Source organism: Somniosus microcephalus, chromosome 17 (genome assembly GCF_052327205.1).
Source record: "Somniosus microcephalus isolate GS21.2 chromosome 17, FLI_Smic_1.0, whole genome shotgun sequence".
NCBI lineage: Eukaryota > Metazoa > Chordata > Chondrichthyes > Squaliformes > Somniosidae > Somniosus > Somniosus microcephalus.
The window spans coordinates 3,183,599-3,209,170 of NC_141003.1; the positions used below are offsets into that span (position 1 = coordinate 3,183,599).

At 49.2% G+C, this 25,572-nt stretch overlaps 1 protein-coding gene across 1 annotated transcript in view; it reads left to right on the top strand.

The window, feature by feature from the left end:
* Window positions 1-784: 784 nt before the first annotated feature.
* The window catches only part of LOC147105449 (G protein-coupled receptor kinase 6-like), a 134,478-nt gene continuing 109,690 nt past the window's right edge, over window positions 785-25,572 (top strand). The window contains exons 1-2 of the mRNA XM_086010905.1: window positions 785-875; window positions 19,507-19,619. Of these exons, the coding sequence (XP_085867031.1) occupies window positions 824-875; window positions 19,507-19,619 (165 nt within the window). The 5' untranslated portion in view covers window positions 785-823. The remainder of the gene's footprint in view (window positions 876-19,506; window positions 19,620-25,572) is intronic.

The window sequence follows — 25,572 nt, forward strand, 5'->3', positions numbered from 1 at the left end:
ACGGGGACAGGGAGACAGAGACAGGGGGACGGAGACGGGGACGGAGAGACGGGGACAGAGGGACGGGGACAGAGGGACGGGGACAGAGAGACAGGGGGACAGAGGCGACGGGGGACAGGGGGACGGGGACGGGCACAGAGGGACGGGGACGAGGGACAGGGGGACGAGGGACAGGGGGACGGGGACGAGGGACAGGGGGACAGATGCACGGGGACAGAGGGACGGGGGGACAGAGGGACGGGGGAGGGGGACAGAGTGACAGGGGGACAGAGAGACGGGGACAGAGGGACAAGGGGAGAGAGGGAGAGAGGGAGGGACGGGGACAGGGGGACGGGGACAGGGGGACAGAGAGCCAGGGGGACAGGGGGAGAGAGGGATGGGGACAGGGGGACGGAGACAGGGGGACGGAGACAGGGGGATGGAGACAGGGGGACGGGGACGGGGGACAGGGGATGGGGGACGGGGGATGGGGGACAGAGGGACAGAGAGACGGGGACAGAGAGACGGGGACAGAGAGACGGGGACAGGGGGACGGGGACAGAGGGACGTGGGGACGGGGACAGAGGGAGAGGGGGACAGAGGGAGAGAGGGACAGGGGGACAGAGAGATAGGGGGACAGACGGGGACGGGGACAAGGAGAGGGACGGGGAGCAGGGGGACAGGGATAGGAACGAGATCTGGGGGACACTCTGGGTGGTTTCCTGTTGTTCTGGGGGTCTCCAGGGTGGGCTGATGGAGCGCTATGCTTGGGTCACACAACCTTTCTCTGTCCTGTGCAGGTGGCGGTGGGAAGAGGAAGGGGAAGAGCAAGAAATGGCGTCAAATGCTGCAGTTTCCTCACATCAGCTTGTGTGAGGATCTGAGGCAGGCGATTGGTGAGTCTCATCCACTGCTAATGAATCGGTAACTACCACAATTATTTCAGTACCGGGACAAATTGACAGACAACGTCTCCGAGTCCCAGGGATCGGTGCTGGGAGATGTACTGAGTGGAGTGTCCCAGGGATCGGTGCTGGTAGATGTACTGAGTGGAGTGTCCCAGGGATCGGTGATGGGTGATGTACTGAGTGCAGTGTCCCAGGGATCGGTGCTGGGTGATGTACTGAGTGGAGTGTCCCAGGGATCAGTGCTGGGTGATGTACTGAGTGGAGTGTCCCAGGGATCGGTGCTGAGTGATGTACTGAGTGGGGTGTCCCAGGGATCGGTGCTGGGTGATGTACTGAGTGGAGTGTCCCAGGGATCGGTGCTGGGTGATGTACTGAGTGGGGTGTCCAGGGGATCGGTGCTGGGTGATGTACTGAGTGGGGTGTCCCAGGGATCGGGGCTGGGTGATGTACTGAGTGGAGTGTCCCAGGGATCAGTGCTGGGTGATGTACTGAGTGGAGTGTCCCAGGGATCAGTGCTGGGTGATGTACTGAGTGGAGTGTCCCAGGGATCGGTGCTGGGTGATGTACTGAGTGGAGTGTCCCAGGGATCGGTGCTGAGTGATGTACTGAGTGGAGTGTCCCAGGGATCGGTGCTGGGTGATGTACTGAGTGGGGTGTCCCAGGGATCGGTGCTGGGTGATGTACTGAGTGGAGTGTCCCGGGGATCGGTGCTGGGTGATGTACTGAGTGGAGTGTCCCAGGGATCAGTGCTGGGTGATGTACTGAGTGGAGTGTCCCAGGGATCGGTGCTGGGTGATGTACTGAGTGGAGTGTCCCAGGGATCGGTGCTGGGTGATGTACTGAGTGGAGTGTCCCAGGGATCGGTGCTGGGTGATGTACTGAGTGGAGTGTCCCGGGGATCGGTGCTGGGTGATGTACTGAGTGGAGTGTCCCAGGGATCGGTGCTGGGTGATGTACTGAGTGGAGTGTCCCGGGGATCGGTGCTGGGTGATGTACTGAGTGGAGTGTCCCGGGGATCGGTGCTGGGTGATGTACTGAGTGGAGTGTCCCAGGGATCAGTGCTGGGTGATGTACTGAGTGGAGTGTCCCAGGGATCAGTGCTGGGTGATGTACTGAGTGGAGTGTCCCAGGGATCGGTGCTGGGTGATGTACTGAGTGGAGTGTCCCAGGGATCGGTGCTGGGTGATGTACTGAGTGGAGTGTCCCAGGGATCGGTGCTGGGTGATGTACTGAGTGGTGTCCCAGGGATCGGTGCTGGGTGATGTACTGAGTGGAGTGTCCCGGGGATCGGTGCTGGGTGATGTACTGAGTGGAGTGTCCCAGGGATCGGTGCTGGGTGATGTACTGAGTGGAGTGTCCCAGGGATCGGTGCTGGGTGATGTACTGAGTGGAGTGTCCCGGGGATCGGTGCTGGGTGATGTACTGAGTGGAGTGTCCCAGGGATCGGTGCTGGGTGATGTACTGAGTGGAGTGTCCCAGGGATCAGTGCTGGGTGATGTACTGAGTGGAGTGTCCCAGGGATCGGTGCTGGGTGATGTACTGAGTGGAGTGTCCCGGGGATCGGTGCTGGGTGATGTACTGAGTGGAGTGTCCCAGGGATCGGTGCTGGGTGATGTACTGAGTGGTGTCCCAGGGATCGGTGCTGGGTGATGTACTGAGTGGAGTGTCCCGGGGATCGGTGCTGGGTGATGTACTGAGTGGAGTGTCCCAGGGATCGGTGCTGGGTGATGTACTGAGTGGAGTGTCCCAGGGATCGGTGCTGGGTGATGTACTGAGTGGAGTGTCCCAGGGATCGGTGCTGGGTGATTGTGGTGATTATTCTTTATGTTTCGTAACAAGTATTGTGATTGGTTGTTTGTTTCCTGCCTTGGGATATATGCTGTAATCTCATTGGCAGTTGATGTCATGTGATTTGTGGTGGCCATCTTAAATTCAGTTCTTTCCAGCCTTTAGTTGGGACTGGGTGTTGAAGATGTGCTACCGGATTTTTAAGTTAATAAAGCCTAGATTAGAAAGGCAAATCTATTCTTTATTTCAATTTATTAACTTTATGTCAGAATGGAGCGATATCTTCAACCAGAACGATTCAATGCTGACCCTAATTCTGCAGGAGTGGATGATAAATGGAAACATTGGTATTGTACATTTAAAAACTTTTTGGGCGTGTTGGATCAAGAGTCTCTAAATAAGCTGAATATGCTGATCAACTATATTGCTCCGGATGTATATAAGTATATTTTGGACTGTAAAACTTACGAAGTGGCTATTTCTACATTGGAAAAGATTTTTGTTAAACCAAAGAATGAGGTATTTGCACGTCACCTTCTATGCCCGTAGGCAGCAGGTGGGAGAATCTTTGGATACTTATTTACAAGCACTTCGGTGCCTTAGTGTTAACTGTAATTATAAGGCCGTGACGGCTGAAGAATATAAGGAAGAATCGGTACGGGATGCTTTTATTAATGGATTACTGTCTAGATCAATTCGTCAGCGGTTGTTAGAAAATATGACTTTGGATCTTAAGAGTGCTTTTGAGCAAGCTTCTACATTGGATGTGGCTCAGAGAAGTTCGGATTCTTATGCTCTTTTTAATCAGCCTGTGACTGTGGTTTCGGCAATTCCGGATGAAAAGGAATTATGTGGACTTAATAGGAGTGGTTTACTAGATTCTGAAACAGTTTCTACTTCAGCGGCTGTTGCCTCTAGGATTCAGAAGTGTTATTTTTGTGGGAACGTCCGGCACCCTCGTCTGAAGTGTCCTGCTCGGGAGGCTGTGTGTAGTAAATGCGGCAAGAGAGGTCATTACGCACGTGTGTGTAAATCATCAGGTTCAATTACCTCCTCTGTGACTATTCAGCCTTTAGATAGAGCGTTTATTGCATCAATTTCTGCTGCATTTGCTCATGGCCTAAACAAAGCTATAGTTACGGCCCAAGTTAATGGGTTGGAAGTGAAGGCCCTTATAGATACGGGCAGTACCGAGAGTTTTATAAGTGTTCAGTTTGCAAAGGGGAAGCATTTGAAAATTTCGCCTGTTTCCTATCAGGTGTGTATGGCTCAGACGACTCTCACTTCACAAGTAGCTGGTTGTTGCCTTGTGAAATTGATTCTTCTAGGTAATACGTATACTGATATACGCCTATCTGTTTTGCCTAATCTCTGTGCGGATATTTTGATTGGTCATGATGTGCTTCAGTTACACGAGAGTCTCAGTCTTTCATTTGGAGGGACTAAGCCACCTTTATCTATTTGTGGATTAACCTCTTTATCCATTTCTCCATTATCACCTTTTTCCAATTTGATGCCGGATTGTAAGCCAATTGCTACCAAGTCAAGAAGGTATAGCAGTCAGGATAGAGAATTTCTTAATTCTGAAGTTCAACGTCTCTTATTGGAAGGAATCATTGAACCTAGTTGTTCGCCTTGGCGGGCACAGGTAGTTGTCACGACTAACGAGAGACATAAGAAACGAATGGTGATAGACTATTCCCAAACTATTAATAGGTATACTCAATTAGATGCGTACCCTTTGCCTAAGATTGATGAGCTTATCAATAAAGTATCTCAGTATTAGGTTTTTAGCACTATTGACCTAAAGAGTGCTTATCATCAGATTCCTATTGTTAAGAAGGATCAACCATATACGGCCTTTGAGGCTGGTGGAAAGCTGTATCAGTTTTGCCGAATACCATTTGGTGTTACTAATGGTGTTGCTTGTTTTCAACGGGCAATGGATGCTTTTATAAGTGATAACTCTCTCTCTGACACCTTTTCATATTTAGATAACATCACGGTGTGTGGCAAATCAAGGGTGGAGCATAATTCTAATTTAGAAAGATTCCTTCAAGCTGCGGAAAAAGTTGGTTTAACTTTCAATAAAGAGAAGTGTACCTTTTCGACCACTGAGGTAAATCTACTGGGGTACATTATCTCGGGAAACAAGATTAAACCAGACCCAGAACGTCTGCGACCATTGATTGATTTACCTTGTCCTACTAATTCTAAGGCTTTGCAACGAGTTGTTGGACTGTTTTCTTACTATTCTAATTGGATTGCAAATTTTTCACAGAAGATCCGGCCTCTTATTCAGGTTACGACATATCCTCTATCATGGGAGGCCAGGACGTGTTTTGATAATTTTAAAAAGGATATCCTTGGAGCAGTTGTGCATTCTATTGATGAGCAGGTTCCTTTTGTGATTGAGACGGACGCTTCTGATTTTGCAGTTGGAGCTACTCTGAACCAAAATGGAAGACCTGTGGCCTTTTTCTCACGTACCTTGAACAATAGTGAAAAAAGGCATTCTTCAATAGAGAAAGAGGCGTATGCAATAGTAGAAGCACTGCGTAAATGGAGACATTATTTATCGGGGCGACATTTTACGTTGGTAACTGATCAAAAGTCTGTGTCCTTTATGTTTGATGTCAAACATTTTGGAAAGATTAAGAATGATAAAATAATGAGGTGGAGGATTGAGTTGGCATGTTACCATTTTGATATAGTTTATCGTCCGGGGAAGGATAATGTTGCTGCTGATGCGCTGTCGAGGGCTTATTGTTCTGTGATTCATGGAGATACGCTTATTAATCTTCACAATGCCTTATGCCATCCTGGGGTTACGAGGATGATACACTTCGTACGCAGTAAGAATTTGCCCTTTTCAGTTGAAGACGTCAAGCGGATGACTTCATCATGTTCTATCTGTGCTCGGTGTAAACCGAATTTCTTTAAGCCTCAACGAGCTCATCTTATAAAGGCTACTTCTCCTTTTGAACGTTTGAGCGTCGATTTCAAGGGGCCTCTTCCTTCAACTACTCAAAACCGATATATATTTACTGTTGTGGATGAGTTTTCAAGGTTCCCTTTTGCTTTTCCTTGCGCAGATGTATCAGCTGCTACAGTTATCAAATGTCTGACTCAACTTTTTGTCATCTTTGGGATGCCTGCGTATATCCATTCGGATCAGGGAAGTTCTTTTATGTCTTCCCAGTTGAAGGAATACCTTCAGAGTCGGGGAATTTCTACTAGCAGAACTACCCCGTATAATCCCCAGGGTAATGGACAGTGCGAACGATACAATGGGGTGATCTGGAAGGCAGTTATGTTGGCTTTGACATCCCGGAACCTTAAGAATACACAGTGGGAAATGGTACTGCCTGATGCCCTGCATTCCATTAGATCATTGCTTTCAACGGCTACTAATGTGACCCCCCATGAAAGGCTCTTTAACTATCCGCGGAGATCTACTACGGGATATTCGGTACCTTCATGGCTTACTATGCAGGGACCTGTGCTGCTTCGACGCCATGTTAGATTGTCAAAATATGATCCTTTAGTGGAGGAGGTGGAGCTGTTGGAGGCAAATTCCCAATATGCTCATATTCGATTCCAAGATGGGAAAGAAAGTACCGTTTCAATTAAAGACTTGGCTCCTTGTGGTGGCCAGCCCTCTTCTGAGGATATTAACAATAGTCATGATTCAGATAATGTGGATGCTGTTACAGATACTACGAATATTTCCAATCCGACTGCAGATAATTATACTTCTATTAGTCAGCCCTCGATGGATGTTCATGACCGTCCCAGTTTACCTCCTGATGGGATTTCTAATCCGGAAACCGTTGAAAATCGGGATATGGATAGCCTTCCTGCAGAAGATACTTCTGTGTCTCCTGGTGTGGGAGGGCAAGGAATTTCACCAAGGTTAAGAAGGTCGACACGAACAAGATATCCGGTCGACCGATTGAAAATGGACTTTTAAATTGATTGTAATGTTTTAAAATTGTTGAAATATATTATATTGTTTTAGTTGAGAGATACTTAATACTTATGTGCAATGTTACTATTTGTTGTTGCTCACTTAGTATTGTGCCATGTTGAATAGTTTTATTTTGTCTGTGCATAGTTTTAGTTGTAAATAATTAATTATAAATTGTAAAGGTTATTTAGGTTGCAGTACATTTTAAAAGGAGGGGTGAATGTGGTGATTATTCTTTATGTTTAGTAAGAAGTATTGTGATTGGTTGTTTGTTTCCTGCCTTGGGATATATGCTGTAATCTCATTGGTAGTTGATGTCATGTGATTTGTGGTGGCCATCTTAAATTCAGTTCTTTCCAGCCTTTAGTTGGGACTGGGTGTTGAAGATGTGCTACTGGATTTTTAAGTTAATAAAGCCTAGATTAGAAAGGCAAATCTATTCTTTATTTCAGTGATGTACTGAGTGGAGTCTCGCTGGGATCGGTGCTGGGTGATGTACTGAGTGGAGTGTCCCAGGGATCGGTGCTGGGTGATGTACTGAGTGGAGTGTCCCAGGGATCAGTGCTGGGTGATGTACTGAGTGGAGTGTCCCAGGGATCGGTGCTGGGTGATGTACTGAGTGGAGTGTCCCAGGGATCGGTGCTGGGTGATGTCCTGAGTGGAGTGTCCCAGGGATCGGTGCTGGGTGATGTACTGAGTGGAGTGTCCCAGGGATCGGTGCTGGGTGATGTACTGAGTGGAGTGTCCCAGGGATCAGTGCTGGGTGATGTACTGAGTGGAGTGTCCCAGGGATCGGTGCTGGGAGATGTACTGAGTGGAGTGTCCCAGAGATCGGTGCTGGGTGATGTACTGAGTGGAGTGTCCCAGGGATCGGTGCTGGGAGATGTACTGAGTGGAGTGTCCCAGGGATCGGTGCTGGGTGATGTATTGAGTGGAGTGTCCCAGGGATCGGTGCTGGGAGATGTACTGAGTGGAGTGTCCCAGAGATCGGTGCTGGGTGATGTATTGAGTGGAGTGTCCCAGGGATCGGTGCTGGGTGATGTACTGAGTGGAGTGTCCCAGGGATCGGTGCTGGGTGATGTACTGAGTGGAGTGTCCCAGGGATCGGTGCTGGGTGATGTACTGAGTGGAGTGTCCCAGGGATCGGTGCTGGGTGATGTACTGAGTGGGGTGTCCCAGGGATCGGTGCTGAGTGATGTACTGAGTGGAGTGTCCCAGGGATCGGTGCTGGGTGATGTACTGAGTGGAGTGTCCCAGGGATCGGTGCTGGGTGATGTACTGAGTGGAGTGTCCCAGGGATCAGTGCTGGGAGATGTACTGAGTGGAGTGTCCCAGGGATCGGTGCTGGGAGATGTACTGAGTGGAGTGTCCCAGGGATCGGTGCTGGGTGATGTACTGAGTGGGGTGTCCCAGGGATCGGTGCTGGGTGATGTACTGAGTGGGGTGTCCCAGGGATCGGTGCTGGGTGATGTACCGAGTGGAGTGTCCCAGGGATCGGTGCTGGGTGATGTACCGAGTGGGGTGTCCCAGGGATCGGTGCTGGGTGATGTACTGAGTGGAGTGTCCCAGGGATCGGTGCTGGGTGATGTACTGAGTGGAGTGTCCCAGGGATCGGTGCTGGGAGATGTACTGAGTGGAGTGTCCCAGGGATCGGTGCTGGGTGATGTACTGAGTGGAGTGTCCCAGGGATCGGTGCTGGGTGATGTACTGAGTGGAGTGTCCCAGGGATCGGTGCTGGGTGATGTACTGAGTGGAGTGTCCCAGGGATCGGTGCTGGGTGATGTACTGAGTGGAGTGTCCCAGGGATCGGTGCTGGGTGATGTATTGAGTGGAGTGTCCCAGGGATCGTTGCTGGGTGATGTACTGAGTGGAGTGTCCCGGGGATCGGTGCTGGGTGATGTACTGAGTGGAGTGTCCCAGGGATCAGTGCTGGGTGATGTACTGAGTGGAGTGTCCCAGGGATCGGTGCTGGGTGATGTACTGAGTGGAGTGTCCCAGGGATCAGTGCTGGGTGATGTACTGAGTGGAGTGTCCCAGGGATCGGTGCTGGGAGATGTACTGAGTGGAGTGTCCCAGGGATCGGTGCTGGGTGATGTACTGAGTGGAGTGTCCCAGGGATCAGTGCTGGGTGATGTACTGAGTGGAGTGTCCCAGGGATCGGTGCTGGGAGATGTACTGAGTGGAGTGTCCCAGGGATCAGTGCTGGGTGATGTACTGAGTGGAGTGTCCCAGGGATCGGTGCTGGGTGATGTACTGAGTGGAGTGTCCCAGGGATCGGTGCTGGGTGATGTACTGAGTGGAGTGTCCCAGGGATCGGTGCTGGTAGATGTACTGAGTGGAGTGTCCGAGGGATCGGTGCTGGGGGATGTACTGAGTGGAGTGTCCCAGGGATCAGTGCTGGGTGATGTACTGAGTGGAGTGTCCCAGGGATCAGTGCTGGGTGATGTACTGAGTGGAGTGTCCCAGGGATCGGTGCTGGGTGATGTACTGAGTGGAGTGTCCCAGGGATCGGTGCTGGGTGATGTACTGAGTGGAGTGTCCCGGGGATCGGTGCTGGGTGATGTACTGAGTGGAGTGTCCCAGGGATCGGTGCTGGGTGATGTACTGAGTGGAGTGTCCCGGGGATCGGTGCTGGGTGATGTACTGAGTGGAGTGTCCCAGGGATCAGTGCTGGGTGATGTACTGAGTGGAGTGTCCCAGGGATCGGTGCTGGGAGATGTACTGAGTGGAGTGTCCCAGGGATCGGTGCTGGGTGATGTACTGAGTGGAGTGTCCCAGGGATCGGTGCTGGGTGATGTACTGAGTGGGGTGTCCAGGGGATCGGTGCTGGGTGATGTGCTGAGTGGTGTCCCAGGGATCGGTGCTGGGTGATGTACTGAGTGGAGTGTCCCAGGGATCGGTGCTGGGTGATGTACTGAGTGGAGTGTCCCAGGGATCGGTGCTGGGTGATGTACTGAGTGGAGTGTCCCAGGGATCGGTGCTGGGTGATGTACTGAGTGGAGTGTCCCAGGGATCGGTGCTGGGTGATGTACTGAGTGGAGTGTCCCGGGGATCGGTGCTGGGTGATGTACTGAGTGGAGTGTCCCAGGGATCGGTGCTGGGTGATGTACTGAGTGGAGTGTCCCGGGGATCGGTGCTGGGTGATGTACTGAGTGGTGTCCCAGGGATCGGTGCTGGGTGATGTACTGAGTGGAGTGTCCCAGGGATCGGTGCTGGGTGATGTACTGAGTGGTGTCCCAGGGATCGGTGCTGGGTGATGTACTGAGTGGTGTCCCAGGGATCGGTGCTGGGAGATGTACTGAGTGGAGTGTCCCGGGGATCGGTGCTGGGTGATGTACTGAGTGGAGTGTCCCAGGGATCAGTGCTGGGTGATGTACTGAGTGGAGTGTCCCAGGGATCGGTGCTGGGAGATGTACTGAGTGGAGTGTCCCAGGGATCGGTGCTGGGAGATGTACTGAGTGGAGTGTCCCAGGGATCGGTGCTGGGTGATGTACTGAGTGGAGTGTCCCAGGGATCGGTGCTGGGTGATGTACTGAGTGGAGTGTCCCAGGGATCGGTGCTGGGAGATGTACTGAGTGGAGTGTCCCAGGGATCAGTGCTGGGTGATGTACTGAGTGGAGTGTCCCAGGGATCGGTGCTGGGTGATGTACTGAGTGGAGTGTCCCGGGGATCGGTGCTGGGTGATGTACTGAGTGGGGTGTCCCGGGGATCGGTGCTGGGTGATGTACTGAGTGGAGTGTCCCGGGGATCGGTGCTGGGTGATGTACTGAGTGGAGTGTCCCAGGGATCGGTGCTGGGTGATGTACTGAGTGGAGTGTCCCAGGGATCGGTGCTGGGTGATGTACTGAGTGGAGTGTCCCAGGGATCGGTGCTGGGTGATGTACTGAGTGGAGTGTCCCAGGGATCGGTGCTGGGTGATGTACTGAGTGGAGTGTCCCTGGGATCGGTGCTGGGTGATGTACTGAGTGGAGTGTCCCGGGGATCGGTGCTGGGTGATGTACTGAGTGGAGTGTCCCAGGGATCGGTGCTGGGTGATGTACTGAGTGGAGTGTCCCGGGGATCGGTGCTGGGTGATGTACTGAGTGGAGTGTCCCAGGGATCGGTGCTGGGTGATGTACTGAGTGGAGTGTCCCGGGGATCGGTGCTGGGTGATGTACTGAGTGGAGTGTCCCAGGGATCGGTGCTGGGTGATGTACTGAGTGGAGTGTCCCAGGGATCGGTGCTGGGTGATGTACTGAGTGGAGTGTCCCAGGGATCGGTGCTGGGTGATGTACTGAGTGGAGTGTCCGAGGGATCGGTGCTGGGGGATGTACTGAGTGGAGTGTCCCAGGGATCAGTGCTGGGTGATGTACTGAGTGGAGTGTCCCAGGGATCAGTGCTGGGTGATGTACTGAGTGGAGTGTCCCGGGGATCGGTGCTGGGTGATGTACTGAGTGGAGTGTCCCAGGGATCGGTGCTGGGTGATGTATTGAGTGGAGTGTCCCAGGGATCGGTGCTGGGTGATGTACTGAGTGGTGTCCCAAGGATCGGTGCTGGGTGATGTACTGAGTGGAGTGTCCCAGGGATCGGTGCTGGGTGATGTACTGAGTGGAGTGTCCCAGGGATCGGTGCTGGGTGATGTACTGAGTGGAGTGTCCCAGGGATCGGTGCTGGGTGATGTACTGAGTGGAGTGTCCCAGGGATCGGTGCTGGGTGATGTACTGAGTGGAGTGTCCCTGGGATCGGTGCTGGGTGATGTACTGAGTGGAGTGTCCCGGGGATCGGTGCTGGGTGATGTACTGAGTGGAGTGTCCCAGGGATCAGTGCTGGGAGATGTACTGAGTGGAGTGTCCCAGGGATCGGTGCTGGGTGATGTACTGAGTGGAGTGTCCCAGGGATCGGTGCTGGGTGATGTACTGAGTGGAGTGTCCCAGGGATCAGTGCTGGGTGATGTACTGAGTGGAGTGTCCCAGGGATCGGTGCTGGGTGATGTACTGAGTGGAGTGTCCCTGGGATCGGTGCTGGGTGATGTACTGAGTGGAGTGTCCCGGGGATCGGTGCTGGGTGATGTACTGAGTGGAGTGTCCCAGGGATCGGTGCTGGGTGATGTACTGAGTGGAGTGTCCCAGGGATCGGTGCTGGGTGATGTACTGAGTGAGTGTCCCAGGGATCAGTGCTGGGTGATGTACTGAGTGGTGTCCCAGGGATCGGTGTTGGGTGATGTACTGAGTGGGGTGTCCCAGGGATCGGTGCTGGGTGATGTACTGAGTGGAGTGTCCCAGGGATCGGTGCTGGGTGATGTACTGAGTGGAGTGTCCCAGGGATCGGTGCTGGGTGATGTACTGAGTGGAGTGTCCCAGGGATCGGTGCTGGGTGATGTACTGAGTGGAGTGTCCCAGGGATCGGTGCTGGGTGATGTACTGAGTGGAGTGTCCCAGGGATCGGTGCTGGGTGATGTGCTGAGTGGTGTCCCAGGGATCGGTGCTGGGTGATGTACTGAGTGGTGTCCCAGGGATCGGTGCTGGGTGATGTACTGAGTGGAGTGTCCCAGGGATCGGTGCTGGGTGATGTACTGAGTGGAGTGTCCCAGGGATCGGTGCTGGGTGATGTACTGAGTGGAGTGTCCCAGGGATCGGTGCTGGGTGATGTACTGAGTGCAGTGTCCCAGGGATCGGTGCTGGGTGATGTGCTGAGTGGTGTCCCAGGGATCGGTGCTGGGTGATGTACTGAGTGGAGTGTCCCAGGGATCGGTGCTGGGTGATGTACTGAGTGGAGTGTCCCAGGGATCGGTGCTGGGTGATGTACTGAGTGGGGTGTCCCAGGGATCAGTGCTGGGTGATGTACTGAGTGGAGTGTCCCAGGGATCGGTGCTGGGAGATGTACTGAGTGGAGTGTCCCAGGGATCGGTGCTGGGTGATGTACTGAGTGGAGTGTCCCAGGGATCGGTGCTGGGTGATGTACTGAGTGGAGTGTCCCAGGGATCGGTGCTGGGTGATGTACTGAGTGGAGTGTCCCAGGGATCGGTGCTGGGTGATGTACTGAGTGGAGTGTCCCAGGGATCGGTGCTGGGTGATGTACTGAGTGGAGTGTCCCAGGGATCGGTGCTGGGTGATGTACTGAGTGGGGTGTCCCAGGGATCGGTGCTGGGTGATGTACTGAGTGGAGTGTCCCAGGGATCGGTGCTGGGTGATGTACTGAGTGGAGTGTCCCAGGGATCGGTGCTGGGAGATGTACTGAGTGGGGTGTCCCAGGGATCGGTGCTGGGTGATGTACTGAGTGCAGTGTCCCAGGGATCGGTGCTGGGAGATGTACTGAGTGGAGTGTCCCAGGGATCGGTGCTGGGTGATGTACTGAGTGGGGTGTCCCAGGGATCGGTGCTGGGTGATGTACTGAGTGCAGTGTCCTAGGGATCGGTGCTGGGTGATGTACTGAGTGGAGTGTCCCAGGGATCGGTGCTGGGTGATGTACTGAGTGGAGTGTCCCAGGGATCGGTGCTGGGTGATGTACTGAGTGCAGTGTCCTAGGGATCGGTGCTGAGTGATGTACTGAGTTAGGTTCAGATTTTTGTCTGCTCTTGCCTCGACTATTCCAATACAAGAGCAAATACTGCGGATGCTGGAAATCTGAAATAAAAACAGAAGATGTTGGGAACACTCAGCGGGTCAGGCAGTATCTGTGGAGAGAGAAAGAGAGTTAACGTTTCAGGTCGATGACCCTTCGTCAGAATGGAAAAAGTTGATAAGCACTTTTTACAGCTGTGACGAAGGGTCATCGACCGGAGACGTTAACTCTGACCTCTCGACTGTTCCAATGCCCTGCTGGCCGGCAGAGCATCTTCCATCCTCTTCAGCTCATGCGAGCTCCATACCTAAACAGGAGTAGGTCTCTTCGCCCCTCAGCCCGTTCCATCATTCAGTGAGATCATCGCTGAATGTGACCTAACTCCCGCCTTTGGCCCATACCCCTTAATACCTTTGGTTATCAAAAATCCATCAATCTCAGATTTAAAATTAACAATTGATCGAGCATCAACTGATGTTTGCGGAAGAGAGTTCCAAACTTCCACCACCCTGTGTGTGTCGAAGTGTTTCCTAACTTCACTCCTGAAAGGTCTGGCTCTAATTTTTAGACTCTGCCCCCCAGTCCCAGACTCCCCAACCAGCGGAAATAGTTTCTCTCTCTCTACCCTATCTGTTCCCCTTAATATCTTGAAAACTTCGAACAGATCACCCCTTAATCTTCTAAATTCCAGGGAACACAGCCCTAGTTTGTGTAATCGCTCCTCATAATTTAACCCTTGGAGCCATTCTAGTAAATCTGCGCTGCCTACATTGAAATCCATTTGCCACAGTTTTGCCCATTCACTTAATCTCTCAATATCTGTTTGTAATTTAATGTTTTCATATACACTGCCTACAATGCCGCCTATCTTTGTATCATCGGTAAATTGGGATATCTGGCTTTCTATCCTAGCACCTGAGTCATTATTAAAGATGGTGAATAGCTGAAGCCCCAACACAGTTCAAGTACCTCCCCATTATCCATCCTCTCTGCTGCCGCTCAGCCAATTCCATGGGCTTCCCAATTCCGCTTTGCGGAACACCTCCGTTCAGTCCGTAAGGGGGACCCCGAGCTTCCAGTCACCTGTCACTTTAATTCACCGCCCCACTCCCACTCAGACCTCACTGTACTCGGCCTCTTGCATTGTTCCATGGAAGCTCAACGTAAACTCGAGGAACAGCACCTCATCTTCCGATTAGGCACTTTACAGCCTCCCGGACTCAACATCGAGTTCAACAATTTCAGACCATTACCTCGGCCCCTATTACATTTTTGCTTATATTTTATCCACCCCTTTGTTTTGGCCCTTTCCCCCCCACCCCTTTTTTCCCTCTCTCCCACATGGCAGCTGTCTCCCATTCTGCCAGCACATTTCACACCTAATCTGGAGCCGTCTTTTGTCTCCACTGTCCTATCACCATCTCGTCTCGTTTTGAATACCTCTTAATGTCTCTTCACTTCTCTTGTTCTCTCCCAGCCCTGCCTTCGATCTATTTCATTTCCTTTCCAGTTTTGAAAAAGGGTTTGACCCGAAACGTCGACTCTAATTTCTCTCCACGGATGTTGCCTGGCCTGCTGAGTTTTTCCAGCATTTTCTGTTGTTATTCCATGGGCATCTACTTTACTGAACAGTCTCTTATGAGGGACTTTATCAAATGCCTTCTGGAGGTCCAGGTAGATAACATCCATAGACATTCACTGTCCACTACTGTAGTCACCTCTTCAAAAAAATCAGTCGGCTTCAGCAGGCATGACCTACCCTTTACAAATCCATGCTGGCTCTCTCCAATCAGCTGACAATTTTCCAGGTGTTCAGTCACTCTATCTTTAATTATAGACTCTAGTAATTTCCTGACAACAGATGTTCTGCTAACTGGTCTATAATTCCCTGGTTTCCCTCTCTCTCCTTTCTTTCAGTGTCAGCTGTGGCTCAGTCAGTAGCACTCTCACTTCTGAGTCGGAAGGTTGTGGATTCACAGTCCCATTCCAGAGACTTCAGCACAAAAATCTCGGCCTGCACTCCAGTGCAGTATTGAGGGAGTGCTGCACTGTCTGAGGTCCCGTCTTTCGAATGAGACGTTAAAACCGAGGCCCCCATCTGCTCTCTCAGGTGGACGTAAAAGATCCCATGGCACTATTTCGTGGGACAGCAGGGGAGTTAGCCCCGGTGACTTGGCCAATATTTATCCCTCAATCAACATCACAAAAAACAGATTATCTGGACATTATCACCTTGCTGTTTGTGGGAGCTTGCTGTGCGCAAATAGGCTGCCACGTTTTCTACATTACAACAGTGATTACACTTCAAAAGTACTTAATTGGCTGTAAAGCGCTTTGAGACGTCCTGAGGTTGTGAAAGACACTATAGAAATGAAAGTCTTTCTTTCTTTTAAATAGCAGAGTGACGTGCAATTTTCCAAACTAAAGGAACGGTTCCTGAATCAAGAGAACTTTGGAAGATTATCGTTTGGGCATCTGCAATGTTCTCACCGACTTCTTTAAACCCTAGGATGGAAACCATCTGGTCCTGGGGATTTGTCACTCTTCACTGCCATTATTTTCTTCATTACTGTTATTTTGCTTACGTTAATTTTGCTGAGCCCCCGTCCCCGATTCAGCATTAGTCTCCTTGGACACAAAGTAATTATTCAACATGTCCGCCATTTCCCCATTATCATTGACAATATCACCGCTTTCAGTTTTTAAGGGGCCCACATTGCTCCTGACTCCCCTCTTTTTCCTAATATAATTGTAAATGTTTTTTGTGTTGATTTTGATATCCCGATCAAGTTTCTTTTCATACTCCCTTTGTGTAGCTCATGCTCTCTGTTTTGTCACCTTTTGTTACTCTTTGTATCTTTCCCATTCGCCAGGATCTGTGCTGTTTTTTGCATTGATGTATGTTTTTTCTTCAGTATTAAGCTGCCCCTCACCTCTTTTATCGTCCATGGCTGTTTCTGTTGGTAAGCAGAGCCCTTGCCCCTCAGGGGTATAAACTGGTTCTGTATCACATTCAATTCTGTTTTGAACATCTCCCACTGATCTTCTGTCGTTTTACCCATTAACAGGGTTGCCCAGTTTACTGTAGACTGTCTCTGTGTCATCCCATTGAAGTCAGCATTACTAAAATCGAGAATCTTAGTAGCTGTTTCACGATTGTCCCTTTCAAATATTATGTTGAACTCGATTATATTATGATCGCTATTAGATAAATGTTCACGCACAGTTAAGTTGTTCACTAAATCTGGCTAATTAATCATTACTAAATCTAATATGGACTGCCCCCTTGTTGCTTCTGGGACATATTGTTGCCGAAAACTATACTGAAAGCACGCAAGAACCACTACCTTTCTGACAGGTGCTCTTCGGCTTATCCTAATCTATATGAACGTTAAAATCCCCCATTAAAACCACTCTGCCTTTGCTACATGCTTGTCTAATCTCTGCATTTATACATTCTACCACTTCATAGCTGCTACCAGGGGCCAATACACAACTCCCACTACAGTCTTAAATCCTTTTCTATTTCTTGATTCTACCCATAGAATCTCCACTACCTGCTTACCTCTCATTATATACTCCCTTATGATTGAAGTAATTTCATCCTTAATCACTAAGGCTACTCCTCCCCCTCTACCAGTTTCCCTATCCTTCCTGTAGATCATGCATCACTCCTGTGCTCACTGGCTCCTGGTCCAGCAATGCCACAAATTTAAAATTCTCATCCTCATGTTTAAATCCCTTCATGGCCTCATCCCTCTCTAACTGTTTCCCATCCTCTAGCCCAAAAGCCTCTTCCCTCTCCCCAAACACTCCATTTCATGTACTTTGGTTTCTTGCACATCTCATCCTCCCTTCACCCATTATTGGCAGATTCTCTCCCTAAACCCCTCCATCTCTCCAGCACAATCTCCTCCTTTAAGCCCCTCCTTAAAACCTAAATCTTCGACTAAGCTTTTAGTCACCCTTCCTAACATCTCCTCCTTAGGCTTGGTGTCCATTTTAGACAGATTGCGCCACTGTGAAACGCCTTGGGAGGTTTTCACAATGAAGTCACGATATAAATGCAAGCTGTGGCTGTTAATGTGAGGGCACAGTGTGGTTACTATCTGGATTACTCTGGGTGGAGTAACGGAGGCAAACTAATTGGGACCTCGACAATGCCCCATTGTTGCAGTGAAAGTGCCCCAATTTTTTGTGTCTCTCTTTCCTGGAATCATTCTCCTGAATTTTCCCTGTCCTGAATCTTCACTGCCCCCTTTCCATGGCTCCAACACCCTTTCTGCAATGGGGAGCCCAGAACTGAACGCAACACTTCAGCAGTGGTCCAACTAATGTCTTGTATAAATTCACCCTGTGTTTATATTCAGTGCCCGGTGAAAAAACCTAGAATCCCATTTGCCATTTGCTCCTGCACTCTCAGCTGTCAAGGTCTGCATACCTTTAAAGGATCTCTGTTAGGAGCCGCGCCCTCTAGAACTAGCGGTCACAGTCTCGGAATAAGGGGTCGGCCATTTAGGACTGAGATGAGGAGACATTTCTTCACTCAGAGGGTGGCGAATCTTTGGAATTCTCTACCCCAGAGGGCTGTGGAGGCTCAGTTGTTGAGTATATTCAAGACAGAGATCAATAGGTTTTTGGATACTAAGGGAATCGAGGGATATGGGGATTGGGGGGAGAAAAGTGGAGTTGAGGTCGAAAATCAGCCATGATCTTATTGAATGGCGGAGCAGGCTCAAAGGGCCGAATGTTCTACTCCTGCTATTGCATATGTTCTTATGTAACATTTCCTTCCACACTTCCGGTTCCCTGACTAGTTCTTCACACTATATCTCCCTGCTGTCTGCCCTCTGCCAACCTGCCTCTATCCTGCAAACTCCTGGCTTCAGAAAAGACACATGAAGAAATGAAGTGGGAGATCCCCCTGGTCTGTGTCGGGCGCTCATCCTTTGCTCTTGACTGGTTTGCCAGTTGCTTGTGATAAAGCATTCTACGCCTGCACAGGATGTGACTCTCCGCAAACCACAGCTTCCTGCAGCAACAGTCAGTAACTGAGGCAATCGAGAATAACCTCACGGGTAATCGACAGCCCGGGGTCGCCAGGGCCAGCCCGGGGTCGCCAGGGCCAGCCCGGGGTCGCCAGGGCCAGACGGGGTCGCCAGGGCCAGCCCGGGGTCGCCAGGGGCTCACACAGCCCAGTAGAGTGCGGGGCTGCTGGTTGGCTGGAGTGCGGGGCTGCTGGTTGGCTGGAGTGCGGGGCTGCTGGTTGGCTGCAGTGCGGGGCTGCTGGTTGGCTGCAGTGCGGGGCTGCTGGTTGGCTGCAGTGCGGGGCTGCTGGTTGGCTGCAGTGCGGGGCTGCTGGTTGGCTGCAGTGCGGGGCTGCTGGTTGGCTGCAGTGCGGGGCTGCTGGTTGGCTGGAGTGCGGGGACAGATCGTTGCTGGTGTATTCACAACCTTGGTATATTTGATCACGAATTGAACTTATTACCTCATATCCATTCTATCACTAAGACTGCCTATTTCCACCTGGTAATACTGCCCGCCTCCACCCTTACCTCAAGTCATCTGCTGCCGAAACTCTCCTCCCTGCCTCTATCACCTCTAGATTTAACTATTCCAACGCACTCCTGGCCGGTCTCCCTAGTTCTACCCTCCATAAATTTGAAGTCATCCAAAACTCTGCCGCCCGTGTGCTAACTCGCACCAAGCCCCGTTCACCCATCTCCCCTGTGCTCGCTGACCTACATTGGCTCCCAGTTAAGCAATGCCTCGATTTTAATATTCCCATCCCTGTTTTCAAATCCTTCCATGGCCTCGCCCCTTCCTATCTCTGTAATCTCCTCCAGCATTATTATCCCCCTGGACCCCTGTGCTCTGCCTATTCTGGCCTTTGGACATCCCCGATTTTAAATACTCCACCATTGGCGGTGATGCCTTCAGGTGCCTCAGTCCTAAGCTCTGGAATTCCCTCCCTAAATCTCGGCCTCTCCACCTCTCTTTCTTCCTTTAAGATGCTCCTTAAAACCTACCTCTTTGACCAAACTTTTGGTCATCTGTCCTAACATCTCCTTATATGGCTCTGTGTCAAATTTTGTTCTATAACACACTTGTGAAGCACCTTGGGACATTTTATTACATTAAAGGCGCTTTATAAATGTAAGTTGACGTTTTATTAGTGCCGGTATGTTGCCTACAGTGGACCCTGTGCTTGAGTGCTGAATCACTTTGTGGTGTTAACCCATTAGTGAGCCACAGGTTTGTGAGCGTCCGCTTCATTGTGTGAATTAAGTATAATCTCGAATTCTATCACTTTCTTTGCAGAGAAGGACTACAACAGCCTGTGTGATGTGCAGCCAATCGGGAGGCTGCTGTTTCGCCAGTTCTGTGAGACTCGGCCAGAACTCTCTCACTGTGTGAAGTTCTTGGACGCGGTGGTAAGTGTAATCGAGTGTACAACCTCTCCAGTCTTGTGCAGTCAGCACTTGCTTTTCTCACCTGGTGTCAATGTCTCCCTGTCCCGTCCTGATAGCCCTGGCTCCTCGCAGCTACATCTAATTACCAGGCCCCACCTGACTATTCCACTGTGGGAGGCCCCACATCGAGTAACAGCAGAACATTTAGTTTGTGGGATGCTTGAGAGAAACCCCTGACCCCAGACACACACTCAGCGACTGGGGGGGGGGGGCATCAGGAACCCCTGACCCAGACACAATACAATACAATACAATACAAATCGCTTTATTGGCATGATAAGGTACATCTTATGTTGCCAAAGCATCAAAATACATTTATGGTTGAACACATAAACGCGGTTCCATTCATACAGTGTATAAACAGGTATATCCCTGAGTTTATAAATATATTTTCGCCTTGTTTATATATACTCTTGTCTTAGTTTACTGGTTGTCCCTCTGTTCATGGCAAGCTGTAACATAGTGTGCCGCCAGTGTTACACAGCTTCTCTCCTCCCCCAGTAGGAATGGGAGTTTTTGGTTGTCAGTCAGATTTCTGAATTCAGGGCATATTTGTGAGAATTTTTGATAGAAATTCTCTCTGATGCCCTGATATTTTCCACAGGCTGTGAGGAAGTGCATCTCTGTCTCAACTACTCCCTGACTGCAGTGAGAGCATATCCTGTCTTCTCTTGGCAGCCTGGTCTGCCTGTGTCTGCCTTTTTCGATCGCTAGGCTATGTTCGCTAAGTCTGTACCTTGTCAAGGTTCTTCTCAGTTTGTTATCCTTTACCATGGTCAGGTAATCAGCTATGTTGTATTGTCTGTTTAGGGCCAAGTAGCAATTGAGTTTGCTTTGGGTTTTTGTTGTTTCTGCCCAATATGACAGATATTTTTCCTTTTGCTTAGCGATGATTGTGTTGGGTCGAATTCTTTGTGTTACCCTGTCACTGTCCTGGGGCTGGTTATTGTTAGTATTGTTATTAGTTACTTTATTGAGTCCCAGGACTAGTTGACTGAGGGTATTCTTCTTTATGGTCAGCTCTTGGCATTTCAGGGCGTCGTAGTGATAGCATTGGGGGTTGCTCATTTGTAGGTGATTCCAAAATTTGGTGGCTCTTTTTTGGATAGTGATTATTAATGGGTATTGGCCTAGTTCCGCCCTGCATGCGTTGTTTACTGTTTTCCTTTGAGTCCGGAGGATACTTTTACAGAATTCCGCATGTAGGATCTCAATTGGGTGTTTGTCCCATTTTGCAAAATCTTGTTGTGTTAGTGGTCCCCAGACCTCACTGCCATAGAGTGCAATTGGTTCAATTACTGATTTGAAAATTTTGAGCCAAATGCTAATTGGGATTTCTATTTGGATTGATTTTTTGATGGCATAGAAAGCCCTTCTTGCTTTCTCTTTCAGTTCATTCACAGCCAGTTTGAAGTTTCCCGTAGAACTGATTTTTAAGCCCAAGTATGTGTAGTGAGTGGTTTGTTCAATTTTGGTTGTTCCTACTGTGAAATTTATTGTGGGTCCATGTTGTTTGGATCTTTGCTGGAACACAAGGACTTTGGTTTTTTGGGGATTTATTGTCAGGGCCCAAGTCTGGCAGTACGACTCCAGCAGGTCCAGGTTCTGCTGTAGACCCTCCTTAGTTGGTGACAGCAGAACCAGGTCGTCGGCATAGAGGAGGAATTTAACCTTGGATTCATATAGGGTGAGGCCGGGTGCTGTAGATTGTTCAAGTAGTTTTGCCAATCCATTAATGTAAATATTAAAGAGTGTCGGTGAGATTGGCGAGCCCTGCGTCACCCCCCGCCCCTGTGGGAAGTATTTTGTTTGTTTGTCTCCAATTTTAACTGCACATTTATTGTTTGTATACATTGATTTAATTACATCATATGTTTTACCTCCTACCCCGCTTTCGATAAGTTTCAGGAATAAACCGTCATGCCAGATGGAGTCGAAAGCCTTCTGGAAATCTACAAAGCATGCGTAGATTTTGCTTTTGTTATGGTGAACGTGTTTGTCAATTAGGGTCTGTAGGGTGAAGATATGATCGGATGTTCTATAGTTTGGCAGGAATCCAATTTGGCTTTTACTCAAGACATTGTGCTCTTCAAGGAAGTTTATAAGTCTTTTGTTTATGATGCTACAGAATACCTTCCCCAGGTTACTGTTTACACAGATGCCTCGATAGTTGTTTGGGTCGATTTTGTCCCCACTTTTGTATATGGGTGTTATGAGTCCTTTGTTCCAGATGTCAGGGAAATAACCGACACTCAGAACCAAGTTGAAGAGTTTTAGGATAGCCAGTTTCAGTTTGTCGTCTGCGTGTTTAATCATCTCGTTTAGTATGCCGTCTGTCCCGCAAGCTTTTCCTGGTCGCAGGTCCTTGAGTTTTTCAAGAAGTTCTTTTTCTGTTATTATGGCGTCTAGCGGGTTTTGGTTATCTTTTATGGCCATTTCAAGCTTTTCAAGTTTTTTGCGTATTTGGTGTTGCTCTGGTCCTAGTGTGTTTTTCTGGTATAATTTTTCAAAGTGGTTTACCCATGTGTCCCCATTTTGAATGGACAAATCGTCGTGTTGTTTTTTGTGTAGTGTTTTCAAGTTGTCCCAGAAACAATTCGACTCAATGGATTCCTCCATGGAGCTGAGTGTATTCTTAATAAATTGCTCTTTTTTGGTCCTGAGTGTGTTTCTGTATTGTGTTAGCGTCTGACAATAAGTAAGGCGTAATTCCTCGTTTTCTGGATGTCTGTGTTTTTGGTTTGATAGTTTTCTAAGTTTTTTCCTCATGTTATGGCAATCATGGTCAAACCATTTTTCATAGTTTTTTGTTTTGGGTTTGTTCTTGCGAGCTTTCAAGTTTGCATTTGTTGCCAAATTATCAAAAATATTGTTTAGTTTACTAACTGCCCGGTTTACGCCTTCTTTATTGTGAGTGTATATGTTATCCAGAAAGGTGTCTAAGAGAGCTTGAGTTGATGCATTGCTAATTGTTTTCTGGTATTTTTCCGTGTCGTTTTTGGCCCATCTGTACGATTTTTTGGTGTTGTACAGTTTACTGGGTTGTGTTTCTATGTTGTTTGTTTCTGTCTTTTTGAGAAACATAGTAATTTGACTGTGATCTGACAGTGTTGTTTGTGGTTTGACTGTGAATGCTCTGAAAGAGGATGGGTCCAAGTCTGTAATCATATAGTCTACTGTGCTGCAGCCAAGAGGTGAGCAGTAGGTCGATCTTCCTAGGAGGTCTCCTATGAACCTACCATTGACAATGTACAGACCCAGGTTTCGACAGAGCTGTAGTAGCTGTTTACCGTTGGTATTTGACTGCTTGTCGCAGTTATGCCTGTATGGAAGGGAAGGGATGTCAAAGTGGTTATTCCCGAATACGTAATTGTTTCCCTGATTATTGGTGAAGTCTGGTTCTTCGCCCGTTCTTGAATTGAGGTCCCCACAGATCAACACGTTCCCCTGGGCCTGGTATTGGATAATTTCCCCCTCCATGTTGGAGAAGGTGTCCTCTTTGTAGTACGGGGAATCGATTGGAGGGATATAAAGTGCGCAAATGTAAACATCTTGGGTGTTTGAGATAATCTCCCTCTCAAGTTTGAGCCACATATGGTTTTCGCCCTTTTTTATAAATTTGATGTAATTCTTAAGTTCTGTTTTAAACCAGATCAGTATGCCTCCGGAGTCTCTGCCTTGGGTTACACTTGGTAATTTATTGGAGGGGACCACTAGCTCAGTGTACCCTTGGGGACAGCCGGTGTGTCCTTTTCCTTTATACCAAGTTTCCTGTAAAATGATAATATCTAGATCTTTAGTTTCCTCTATGAACTCTGGGGTCCTACTCTTCACTTCTCGCAGTGAAGAGCGTAGACCTTGGATATTCCAGGTCGAAATATATAAGGATTTCATGTTAAGTTTTATCTTTTTCTATGATAGGTTAAAGAGTGGTACGTGTTTGTCGTGTCTAAGTGTGGGGAAAAAAAAGATCACCCCAGTTGTCTACAAAAGTTAATACAATTTGGTTACAGTTCTTTCTATTAATTAGTCCTTGATCCATAAGGCGGAAGTAGATGCTGCTGCACATCTGCTTATTGTCTCTTAATGGATTGTTTCTGTCTGAGGTATTGCGTACGTCCTGTGCATCTCTCCCTCTGCCTGGCTGGTAGCGGTCCTATTCCCCTGTGGGACAGGAGTGGTGCAGGTCTGATAATGTTGTTTTGCATGGGGATCCTCTCCGGTCTCGGTTGGTGTGGTGGTGGTCTTTGTAGTGTTCCTGATATGTACCCCGCTGATCTCTGGTGGTCGGGGGGGGTCCTCTTGGAGTCTGGGTATGGACCCGGTTAAAAGCGACGTCCTTCAGGGCTTTAGCAAAGATCGATATTTTTTGCCTTTGGATGTGGACGTGGTCGTAAAGACATTCTTCATCGAGGGTGGGGTGTTGGGCCAGGTGTACGTTGTGGTTTGATTCGCATTCTGTTGCTATGCTGGCATTTATCTCATGAATTGTGTTGTTGTTGAAGTCTGTTCTCGGCAATATTGTGGAAACAGTGATTCTAGTGTTTGGAAATGTACTGCTTGCCTTCCTAATCATTGCTCTGAGCGATGTTGCTACCTCTTTCTGTTTGGCCTTTAGGTCATTTGTGCCCGTGTGTATTATTATGTGTTGGGGGGAGCCTAATCTGGCTTTGGTCAGCCATCCCATGGCTCTGTCTGTTGTTGGGCACCAAATCTTTTCTACTTTACTTCAAGGGAAGAGCTTTTTCTCCCATAGAAATTTCCCATTTGAGTCTATGAGTATTACGACGTCAGCCTTGTTTGTGTTTACTGTCTGGTGGCTTTCGCCTGGACTCATAGTGTGTGTGCTGGGCTGGGGTGTCTGGTGTGTGCGTACCTCTTGTGAGCGGCTCGCTTGTGGTTCCACGGTGGTGGGGGAAGATTGCGAATCAGTATGCTGGTCGGTCTGTGTGGCACCCCTTGTATTGTGTGTCTGTTGCTTTTGTTCCGTGTGGGAGTGCAGCCGTTCCGTCCGGCTCTGTCTTGTCTTATCTCTAGTCTCTGGTTGCTGGTCTAATGGTGTTTTCTCTCCTCTATGGCTCTCTTCTTTTTCCTGCAGCTCTTTCACCTGATTCTTAAGTAGATTCACCTGGTTATCAAGTCTATTCAGCTCTCTCTTGTGTCTCTCCCTCTCCTGCTTTTGTTTGTCATTCAATTTGAGGACCTCCTCTCTAAGTTTAACCATCTCTATCTCTAATTGATAAAATTTATCTTTTGGTTGTATCTGGCTGTGTGATCCCGGGGTATGTGTCTGGTCGGCCCTGGAAGGCTCACTCACTTCCTGGCTAAGCTGGTCGGCCCTGGAAGGCTCACTCACTTCCTGGCTATGCTGCTCTTCTCTTGGTGGGCTGGGAATGGTAGGGGAACTATGTGTGGCTTCCTCCGTGGTAGTTATGCTGGGGTTTGTCATTTGTATCGTGTGGCTGTGGTTCCCCGGGGTTAGTGTCTGGTTTGAACTGTGTGGCTCGTTCATCCCTTGACCATGCAGATTTTCTCCTGGTAAGTTGTCAATGTTGGGGGGAGTGCGGGCCACTCTGGGGCTGTTCATTCCCCTCGTAGTTGATCTTTTCAGTGTCCTGAAGGCCGTTGCAAATTTGTCGAGGTTGCCTTGCACTAATATTGTTCCGGTATTGTACGCGTTGACAGTCGTGATTGAACTGTCTCCTGGTGTGTTAATTTTCATTATGGACCCATTTGCGGTATTTTTTAGCTTAACACTGGTATAGTGTGATTTTATTGCTCTGATCCAAGCCGCTGGCTGATCTGAGTAGAATATGAGGTTACTTTTTGTCCCATTGTTGTAACAGTCAGTAAAGAGAGTTTCTGGTTTTTCTCTCATCTGAGCATGCTTGATCGTTTTTATAGCTTTTTTTGT